This window comes from Agelaius phoeniceus, chromosome 7 (assembly GCF_051311805.1).
Source record: "Agelaius phoeniceus isolate bAgePho1 chromosome 7, bAgePho1.hap1, whole genome shotgun sequence".
Classification (NCBI taxonomy): Eukaryota; Metazoa; Chordata; class Aves; order Passeriformes; family Icteridae; genus Agelaius; species Agelaius phoeniceus.
In genome coordinates this window covers 11,361,358-11,372,115 of record NC_135271.1, presented here as the reverse complement: position 1 = coordinate 11,372,115, position 10,758 = coordinate 11,361,358, and the positions used below count along the sequence as shown (strand labels likewise).

Genomic DNA, 10,758 nt, shown 5'->3' with positions numbered 1-10,758 from the left:
TGTTTCTTTGTCGGTTTTTATTCACAAGACTTAGTTTGCTTTTAAATTTCATAACTTATAAGGAAATAAGCTACATTGAAATAAATTAAACACAATAGTGAAGATCGTGCTGCTTTTTTTTTTCTCTCTTTTTTTTTTTTTTTTTTTTTTTGCCCTTCCCCACCCTCCCTCCCCTTCTCTCCTTTAAACATGGCTTGGTAGAATAGGCAAACCAAATCGACAGAAAGCCAGGCAAAAAAAAAAAAAAAAAAAAGAAAAAAAAAAGATTTTAAAAACTCATTCCCCAGTGCCTGCCACTCAGCCATCGGCAATAAAACCAAACAATAAAAAAGGCATGAAATGAAACTCTGAGTTTTCTTTCGGCTGTTTTTTTTGTTGTTTGTTTGTTCGTCTGTTTGTTCTCTCGTCTTTTTGTCGGTTTGTTTTTTATGTTTTTTTACCTTTCGCCCCCGAATAAGAAAGAAAACCCCAAAGGTGGCAAAAGGCGCGGCGGGGTTCGCTGGGGATGCTCCGGCCGGGGGATGCAGCGCGGCCTCGCTATAATAAATATCTCTGTTCTGGGGGAGGGGGGGTCTGTGCGCCTCTTCCAGCCGGGATATCCCTGCTCCGAGATTTCCCAAACACTTCCCAAGCCTCTTCCCCTCGCGGCGAGCGCAAAGTTTCGCTTTAAAGTTCGCCCGTGCTGGGGATTCACCAGGCGCTCACAACGCGGGGTTCTTTTTTTTTTCGTGTTGGTTTAGTTTTTTTGCGGTGCGTTTTGGTTGCTGTTGTTGATGGTTTCTGTGGGTTTGTTTTGGGTTTTTTTTTTGTTGTTTTGTTTTTGTTTTTGCTTCTCTCGGTTTTGTTTTTATGCGGGTGGGTCGCCTTCAAACCCCGGGCTTGGGAACTTTTCCCGTGAAAAACTGAGCGCGGGAGGAGGGAGGGACAGGGATCAGGGTCGGGCTTGCTCCAGCTGCTGGTGCTGACTCCTGATCGCGAACCTGCTGACGTGCACCGGGATGGGCACCACGATCTTGGGGTTCCGCGAGGGCTCCCCCGTCTTGGAGTTGGCGTTGCCCGCCTTGACCCGTTTCCATTTGGCCCGCCTGTTCTGGAACCAGATTTTCACCTGCACCTCGCTGAGTTTGAGGGCGTGGGCGATCTGGGACCTCTCGGTCAGGGACAGGTACTTTTTGCAGTGGAATTCCTTCTCCAGCTCCAGCAGCTGCTCGCTGGTGAAGGCTGTTCGCCTCCGCCGGTTCTTGCCCGTGGACGTGGTGCTGCCGGAGCTGGGCGGGTTCTGCGGGCTCTCCTCCAGCGCGGTGCCAGAGTCCTCCTCCTTGTGAGCCGCCTGCCCGGCAATGTTGTCGTCCGAGCTGTAATCGAGATCGCTGTCCATGGAGAAACTTTCCTCCTTGCCTTTCGCCTCCTCCTCCGCCTTGGGGTCCTCCTTGCCCTGCCCGCGGAGAGCCCCGGCTGGAAGGGAGCAGAGGCCTCGCGTTAGCATCGCGCACCATCCCAGCGCCCCAAAAACCATGCTTCGACCACCCCCTTTTTTCATTTTTATTCTCCCTCATTTTTTCCCTATCTACCGGCAAACGCATCTTCCGTTCGCTCCGATGTTACCGAGAGCTCAGCCCTCCCTGCTGCCCGGTCCCCCCCATCACCTCCCGCTTCCCCCCATCCCTCACTCACCGAGGGAAGCCTGGACGGCGTCGGCGGCGGGGAAGGGCAGCAGGGCGCCGTCCTTGCCCAGGAAAGCTTTTCCATCGTCGCCGCCGCCGTCCGGGGGGATGCCCTCGGCTTTCTCGAAGTTGCCCGGCGGCGCGAACTTCCTGGCGGCCTCCTGGTGCTGCGGGGACGCGGGGAAGGTGCCGGGCAGCGTGGCCATGAGCGTGGAGGTGAGCGCCATGCCCTGGGCCAGGCTGGAGCAGAAGCCGGAGGGCAGGCTGGGCAGCGGGTGGTGCTGCGGGTGCGCGGGGGGCAGCGCGGGCGGCAGCGCGGGCGGCGGTGGCGGCGGCGGCGGCAGCACCACGGGCCGGTAGGGCATGAACATGGGGTAGCCGGTGTACACGAAGTGCCCGGGGGCGGGCGGCGGGGGGCTGCCGATCAGAGAGTCGATGCTGAAGGCCGTGCTGCTTCCCAGCGGGCGCTGCATCATCATCAGCGAGGGCTGGAAAGCCGCGCTCATGCCGGAGCGGCGGCGGGAGCGAGCGGGAGAGCAGGCACCTTCCTCCTCCTCCTCCTCTTCCTCCTCCTCGTCCCGATCCTGCTGCCGCTGCTCGGCGGCGGCGGCGGCGGCGTGCTGGCCGCTGGGCCGAGCCGGGGCGGAGCGGGGCCGCGGCCCGGCAGCTCCCGCACCTCGGGGCCGCCCCGCCCGCGCTGCGCCCCCGCGGAGCCGCCGCCGCCGCTCTGCCCGCCCGCGCTGCCCCGCGCCCATTCACATTTTGGCCGCCTGGGAACCCGGCCCGCCCCACGTGGCCGCCGCCGCCGCCGCCCATTGGTGGAGAGGAGGAAGGGGCGGGGCTTGGCGGCGAGGCCACGCCCCGGGGGACACGCCCCATTCACGGCGCCCCGGACGGCGCGGCCCACGCGGGACCGCCCGCAGAACCTCCGCGGCTCCCGGGCCGGGACAACCCCCCCCCGCACAGCCCCGCGCTGCCTCCCAAACCCTGGAACAGCCCTTTTCCCGAAACATTTTCCTTTTCCCTGTTTCTTTCCTTTTTTCCTTTTTTTTTTTTCTTTTTTCCCCCTTTTTTCCCCTTTTTTTCCCCTTTTTTCCTTTTTTTCTTTTTTTTCCTTTTTTTTCCTTTTTTCCCTTTTTTCTTTTTTTTTGTTTTTTAATTCACGCTCACCCCCTCTTTTTTTCCCCCTCCCTTCTTTTTTTTCCCCTTTCTTCCCCCCCCTTTCTTTTTCTTTTTTTTTTTTTTTTTCTCTCTCTTTTTTTTTTTTTGAAAAGCCCCCAAATAGGCTCCATGTGGTTCTGGGTAAAGTCAGCCCCTGGCTTGGCTTTGAAATTGCTTCTGCAATTATGTAAAAGAGCCATTCAGCAACACGGCGGAATTAAAAGCGATGGAGGGGCTGCTCCCTTTTCTCCGGCGAGCTTCTCATGTTGGCCGGCTCAAAGCCTTTTCCAACACGACGTCTTTGGCGAGGACAAAAGCTGGAACAAAAAAAAAAAAAAAAAAAAAAGGGGGAAAAAGGAAAAAAAAAAAAGCCCCCAAACTTGTAAATTGAACGTCAAGGGAACTTTACACAATTTCAAAGGCCATAAATAATGATAAAGGGACCAGGCGAAGAGGCAAACCCAGGCAATTAATGGAGGTTCCCAAGCAAAGATCAAGTGGTTTGGAAAATAAAATTAAATGCAGGGGGAAAAAAAAGAATAAAAGAAGGAGAGGGGAAAAAAAAAAAAAAGAGAAAGGAGGGGAGTTGCTTGGGGGTGGGTGGGATCCCTCCTGCCTTTGGGAAGTTGAAGATTTCCCGGCACAATGGTGCTGGTTGTGCCCCTGCGCTTGGCTTTGGGGGGTTCTGCAGCCAGACCCCGCCTCAAAGCGGCTGTGGCCGGGGGGAGGCTCCCCAAAAGGCCGGGATCAGCAGGAGATCCCGCTTGGGAAGGGTCCCCAAAAGCCGGGGATCAGCAGGAGCCCCTGCTTGGGAAGGGTCCCCAAAAGGCCGGGATCAGCAGGAGATCCCGCTTGGGAAGGGTCCCCAAAAGGCCGGGATCGGCAGGAGATCCCGCTTGGAAAGGGTCCCCAAAAGGCCGGGATCAGCAGGAGATCCCGCCTGGGAAGGGTCCCCAAAAGGCCGGGATCAGCGGGAGATCCCGCTGGGAAGGGTCCCCAAAAGGCCGGGATCAGCGGGAGCCCCCGCTTGGGAGGGGTCCCCAAAAGGCCGGGATCAGCAGGAGATCCCGCTTGGGAAGGGTCCCCAAAAAGCCGGGATCAGCAGGAGCCCCCTCTTGGGCATCCCCCGCTGTGCCAGCCAGGGTGGCACATGTCGCGCAGGACACCGCGCCTGCGGTGCCACCCTGCCAGCGCTGCGGACAACCACGGAGCCCCCTAAAACTCCCCAGGATCACCCCAAACCCAACCCGTGTGGGATTGCGGTGCCAAGCTCTCTGCCAGCCCCCCAAATCCCCTAAATCTCCCAAATCCCGCTGCGTGGGGCTGGGAGCCTCCCCGGCCCCTGCCCGGATATCTGGGTCAGTTTATCCCCCAGCCACCATCTGAAAACGTTCATTTCAATTAAACAAGGGGGGGCGGGTTATTATTTGAGGGTCTCGGCGCATTTTTTGCCGCATCCGGCTCCCACTCTGCAGTTTTTGGGGTGCTGACCCCCAGCAGGATTTTGGGGTCTGTGCGGGAAGGATTTTCCCGGGGGCATGGCCAGGGGAGCAGCTGCGGCTGGGGATGGGCAGGGGGGTTTGTGTGATGTGCGTGCACAAACACTTTTGGGGCCCAGCTCCGACTTGAAGGGAGTGGGAAAAGTTGGATTTTCCAGCTCATTTCCATATGTCCTGGCTCCGTCTTGCGGAGGCCACCATATGTGCAGCAGCTCGGGGAGATTTCCCATTTTCCTCGTGGATGCTTCGTGGATTTTTCCTCTCCCATTTTTTTTCCCCCTTTTCCCTCTTTCCCCGTGCTCCACTCTGCGATCGCATCCCTCTCCTTCCTCCCTCCCTTTCCACCATGCTAAAAAAACCCCAAAAACCTGGGAATTCTCGCGGGGAGCAAAGCCAAGCGAGCCGAGAGGGGCAAAAAAAAAATAAAAAAAAAAAAAAAAATCCCATTTTTTCAGGATTGCGGGAAGGGCAGGGATAATTAGGAATGGCTATGTGTACCAACAGGCAGCTCCTGCAGCTGTTTTTATTGTCAGCCCCCTTCAAAATTTGCCCACAAACAAGTGCCTTTGCAGGACGGCAGCATTATTTCGGGCAAGAATGGGCTTTTTGTTCGGCACATAATTAGCTGATTTTTTTTTTTTTCTCTCCCGGAGGAAAAAAAAAAAAAAACACAGAAAAAAAAAAAAAAAACCAAAACCAAAAAAACCCAACCAAACTCGGCGATCCCTGATTGTGGCAGGAGCGAGCGGGGCGCGATTGTGGCAGGGAGTGGAGCAGGAGGGAGCGAGGGGGAAAAAAAGGCAAAAAAGGGGGCGAACCCCAAAGATTTGGTGGGAATCAGCGCTCCAGAGGGTCGGGCTTGGTCGGGGAGCTCTTTTCCCCCCAGGCTGGGCCGCGGGGAGGGAGCAGCCCCGGCTCCAGCTGGAAATGCGGTACCCAAACGCTGCTCCCGGGATGGAGCAGGAGCAGGAGGCTTCGGGCAGGGATTGTCCCCAAAAAACCTCGCAGGGGAGGAGCAGCAGCGATGCTGGGAGCGGGCAGGGTTTGTGGGGTGGCTGTGATCCCTTCCTGGGGTTTTAACCCCAACTGGAGGCAGGCAGGGGATGCAGTTTGGAGAGAAGGGAGCGCTGGGATGCGCTGGAGCCCCTCCAGGTGGGAATGCCCCGGGCACAGCATCCCCAGCCCGGCACATCCCGCCTGCCCTGCCAAGGGATCGCTGCCCACCCTCCCCTGGGCACCCCCAGCTCCGATCTGCAGCGGCTGATCTTCTCCAAAGCAAAACCCGGGCTTCCAGAGCCTCTCTCCAGCTAATTCTTGCATTTGCCGGGGAAATTTTAATTGCGTGGGAAACGCCACCAAAATCACCCAAACCACATCACCCTGCGGTGCTTTTAAAGTCTTCTTTTTATTATTTTCTTTCCCCTAGGAGAGGGAGGTGAGCAATAGAGGAGACCCTGAGCAGAATGACCAGAATCACCCCCCAAAAATCAGCGAGCTCTCAGTGATGCAGGTGCGAGCCAAAATCAGGGATGCGGCCGCGGCTCGCACTCCTCCTCCCGCGGGGAATGGAGGCAGCTCCCGGGCTTATCCCGGAATTTTGGGAGAGTTTTGGGAGCTGGCAGCCAGAGGGTGGGAGGGCAGGATTTCAGGGATTTCAGGATTTGTGCACGGGGGATGCGCCCCCCGCCCCACGCGTGGAACCCCCTCCTTCCTCCCCCCTGCCCTGCACAGGGGAAAGGGAAAAAAAAAGGCAAAACAAACCCCAAAACAATCCCCAAACCACAACACAATCCCCAAACCCCGAAACAATCCCCAAACCCCTCATCCCCCGCTTAATCCCATTAACTCCTTCGCGTGTTCCCCTTTGAACTCCTTCCAGCCCCTCCCGGGGGTTCCCCCACTTCCACTCCACGCTTCTTATTCTTTTTCTGGTTTTATTTTTAATTTCCCCCCCCCTCCTCCCCCCTTCCCTTTTTAACAAACTTGAAGGTGCTCGGGATTTTCGGGTAAGGGGGAAAAAAAAGGCTAAAAGGGTAAAAAATAACATGGTGCAGGTTAAAAAAAAAAAAAAAAAGAAATTTGACTTCCATAATCCCGGCTCTTATCCCGAAATTCGTTCGGATAATGGCAAATAGGCTATTTTAAAAATTATTTTAAATGGATACAGGTTTAAACAAGTGGAGTCCGAGTATTTTAAGAGCCTTCCAGGGGATCTTAACCAAACACATCGCCACGGAGAGTTCAGTGCTGGCAAACCCCACGCACCCTCTCGTTCCCGGCTTTTCGTGGAATCGAGTTGAGAAATCGGCCGGGTTAAAAAAAAAAAAAAAAAAATTAAAAAAAAAATTCCGACTAAAAGTCTAAAATATTCCCGGGTCAGAGGGGCACCGTCTCATTAAAACCAGCGCGGTCCTGAAACTGCAGTGCAGACATTAAAGTGCAGTATTTTTCAATTAGAGCTGACGAATTCAATCAAAATTCCATAGATTAGGATGAAATGAGGCATGGGTCATTTACAGGGGAATTTAATTGCAGAGCCATTAGACAAATAGTATATTTGCCATTCTCACATTATCCATCATTTTAGACATCAATAGAAGGAGCAGCATCTTTGCTAATACAGCAGCACTTCCCAATCTCTGCCTGTAAACACTCCCTTTCCCCATAGCTCCTGATTATATCTGATTTCATTTAAAGCCATGGGGGATTATAAATGTTCCTGCAATCAGGTTCATTAGGACTTCAAAAAAAAAAAAAAAGAAAAAAAATATCTCATTTCTGATTCGTATCTGCGCTTTGCGGATCGCCCGGCGCAGCCCGAGCTTAAAAAAAAAAAAAAATTGAAATAAATAAATAAATAAAGGAAATCAAACGCTGTTTCATTACCGGGGCCACTTCGGGGTTTGATTATCGCCTTGACGAGCCCCCTGTTCAGATGGTGAGAGGCAAACTCGGCTTCCCAGCGGGATCACCACCCCCCTGCATCCCGGGGGGGCTGGATCCTGCTCCAGAGGGTGCCCGGGTAGGGCAAAAACACCAGACGGGACGGCAAAACCTTTTTTTTTTCCCAAATTATTTTATTACTTTTATTTTCTTTTATTTTTATTTTCCGGTGGGAGGGTGCGCATCACTCCTTAATTCTCCCCAGCTCCTTGCAATCAGAGAGGTGTGTGCAGCAGGGCGGGGAATTCCCATTATTTGGAAATTGTTTTGCAGCTGGACCATCGGTGCTTTAATACCGCAGGGTGGGAAAACGAGCAGGAGCAGCCCAACCACACACACACACACACAGAGGGGACAAAAAAAAAGGAAAAAAAATCCTCGAGGAGAGAGGAAGGTCTCTGACATTTTTTGCCTTAATAGCAGCTTAATATTAAACGTCTTTCACAAAACACGCACATCCAGATCTACTTAAAAAGGAAAAAAAAATAAAAAGAGGAGAAAAAAAAGAAAAAGAAGAAGAGAAAAAACACAGAAAGCCTTCATTTCCCCCAAATGTATGGCGTGTGCAGCGCTGTGTTAGCTGCCTCAGTAATTTAATTGGAATGAAACGTGAAAAATGTGTCATTTTTTGAAGAATTTATGCATCGCTTCCTGGAAATCTCATTGTCTTAACTAGCAGCCTACTGTGTTCTGTTTAGCAGGCATAATCGCATTTTTATGTGTCTCCGTATTAGAAGTTAATGTGACCTCCCGTCTTTAGCTGCTGGAAAATAATAATAATAGCCAAAAATATAATAATAATAATAATAATAATAATAAAAACCTCCAAAAAAAAAAAAACCAAACCGAAAAAACGAGAACATCTGCATCAAAACAAGGCGCTGCCAAGAAGGAAAAAAAAAATCTAAAAAAAATCTATATATATATATATTTATAAAACGCCCGCCAAACTTATCAACCCCAGCCCGGAGCATCATCCCACTCGGAGCATCATCATCATCAGCCTCATCATCATCATCATCATCCCACCCGGAGCATCATCATCATCATCACCAGCACCATCCCTCCGGCCGCCGCGCTGTCCCCGCCGCCGGCAGAAGGGCTCGAACCGAAGGCAGAACCTCCCCCGCCAGCCCCAAGGGCTCGGAGTCCATTTTTTAGAGGTTTTTTTTTGGCCTCTAAATCTCATTTTTCGCCTCTTTTCGGGGGGTCCCGGCTGCCCCCGACGGCCGAGCAAAGCGCGCCCCCTGCCGGCCGCGGGGAGCCGCGCACCCCTCCCCGCACTGGTGTCCCCTCCTGTCCCCTCCTGTCCCCTCCTGTCCCTCCTGTCCCTTCCTGTCCTCCCGTATCCCCTCCTGTCCTCCCTGGCACCCTCTGTTCCCTCCTGTCCCCCCCTGTCCCCTCTTGTCCCCTCCTGTCCCCCTCGTGTCCGCCTCTGTCGCCCTCTGTCCCCTCGTGTCCCCTCTGAGGTGCATTCCCCATTCCACCCCTGTGGATTTGGGTTTTTGGGGTGTCCTGGTGGCACTCTCTGTGTCCCCCCCGCGCACCCGGAGGTAAAAGGTGACAAAGATGACAAAGATGACAGGAGCAGCGACATTGAGCTTGGCTTGGTTCATATGAGGGTGACAGCTCAGCCAGGATGGGATTTGCCTGAATCCCCGACAATTCCCACCAAAACAAAGCCCGGAGTCCCACAGGCACGGAAGGGGCACGGGGGTTGGTGATGGGGCCACCCCGGGAGGCACAAAATGTTGGGGACACAAGGCGGGGCAGGGCTGGCAGTGCTCGGGCTGTCCGTGGAGGGACAGGGACGCAGCAGGTGGAAGATGGGAGAGGGGAAGAATTCCTTTAATTCCTTCTCCTCCTCATTTCCATGCTCCAAGGGCAGCAGCTCTGGGAGCCAGGGATGCAAAGTCCAGCCAAACAGGAAAAATGAGAGTTATCCATATATATAAAAATATTATATATATATAATATATATGTAAATAAAAATATTATATATAAATATAAAAATATTACATAGAAGATATTATATGAAATATATAAATATATTTTTATATAAAATATTTATATATAAATATTACATTAAAATATAAATAATTATATAAAATATAAATAATTATATAAAATATAATATATGCACTTTATATATAGATAAATATTGAAAAATATATAAAATATATATTTATACATAAAATTACATATAAAAATATAAATATTTATAGAAAAGGAAATTTTATATATTATTTCTATATAGAAATAAATATCAAAATTATATATATAAATATGATGTGTAAAATCATATATAAAATATAAATAACTATACATAAAATGAAATTTATATATATAATATATAAAATGTTTTAAGAATTGTATAAAAATATTTATTTATATATAAAATTATATCTATATTTACAAATACATAAATATAGAAAAATATAAATTTATGTCTTTATATCTATAATTATATACATGTATGTGTATGTATACATATGTGTATATATATACACAATTATATCTAATATGTATATTTTTATTTATATGTATGTGTGTATATATATGTATATATATGCATATATATATACAAACAATTATATCTAATATGTATATTCATATATTAAAAATACAATACATATAATTTTGGTTGGTTTTTTTTTAACCAAACCAAAACCAGGTGTAATTGAGCACTGGAAGAATTTTGGGGAGCACCATAGCGGTAGGACAGCTGTTCTCCCAAGGGATGCACGTGTGCACATCCTTTGGTTCAGCAGGAATTAACCTGGGGAGCCTGAGGGTAAATCCTGGCTCCTCCTGCTCCCTTTGGGAGGTGACTGTGGGAAATGAAACCACAAACTGCACAATTTTGGGTTTTCCAGCCCCCTCCTGTGCCAGCCTGGGGACAGTGACAGGCACAAGGTGTATGGGAGGGGCTGGGAGATTCAGGGATTTGTGTCACCCTGCTGCATGGAATAGCCACAACATCCTGGGTGACTCCTACATTTAAAACAACTGAATTTAAATTTTAGGGTCTTTATTAATGCTGCTAGACTTTGCATCCTGCTGAGGGCTTCTACACAGCCCCTCTGCTTGTGCCACTCCCAGGTGACATTTATCCCAGGGAATTTGATGCTCACCTGGGCTAGTTTGTGTCCCCTGGGCTGTTTTGGGTCCCCAGGGCTTGTTTGTGGCCCCTGGGCTGGTTTGGGACCTCTGAGCTGTTTTGGGTCCCCTGTTTTGTGTCCCCTGGGCTGGTTTGTGTCCCCTGAGCTGGTTTGGGTCCCCTGGGCTGGTTTGGGTCCCCAGGGCTGGTTTGTGTCCCCTGGGCTGATTTGGGTCCTCTGAACTGTTTTGGGTCCCCTGGTTTGTGTCCCCTGGGCTGGTTTGTGTCCCCTGGGCTGGTTTGGGTCCCCTGAGCTGGTTTGGGTCCCCTGGTTTGGGTCCCCAGGGCTAGTTTGGATCCCCTGGGCTGCTTTGGGTCCCCTGAGCTGATT

The 10,758-nt window shown here is 50.9% G+C and overlaps 1 protein-coding gene across 1 annotated transcript; it reads right to left on the bottom strand.

The window, feature by feature from the left end:
* Positions 1–239: 239 nt before the first annotated feature.
* GBX2 (gastrulation brain homeobox 2) lies at positions 240–2,376 on the bottom strand. The gene is made up of 2 exons (XM_054653107.2): positions 1,675–2,376; positions 240–1,455 (listed from the first exon to the last, which is right to left on the bottom strand). The coding sequence occupies exons 1-2, from the start codon at positions 2,168–2,170 to the stop codon at positions 932–934; spliced, it is 1,020 nt and encodes a 339-aa protein (XP_054509082.1). The 5' UTR covers positions 2,171–2,376; the 3' UTR covers positions 240–931.
* Between the last annotated feature and the right edge of the window lie 8,382 nt (positions 2,377–10,758).

Coding starts and splice junctions, on each gene's coding strand:
- GBX2 (XM_054653107.2), bottom strand. CDS start 2,170: ATGAGCGCGGCTTTCCAGCCCTCGCTGATGATGATGCAGCGCCCGCTG. Junction 1,456..1,674: donor CGCCGTCCAGGCTTCCCTCG/GTGAGTGAGGGA, acceptor GCTCCCTTCCAG/CCGGGGCTCTCCGCGGGCAG.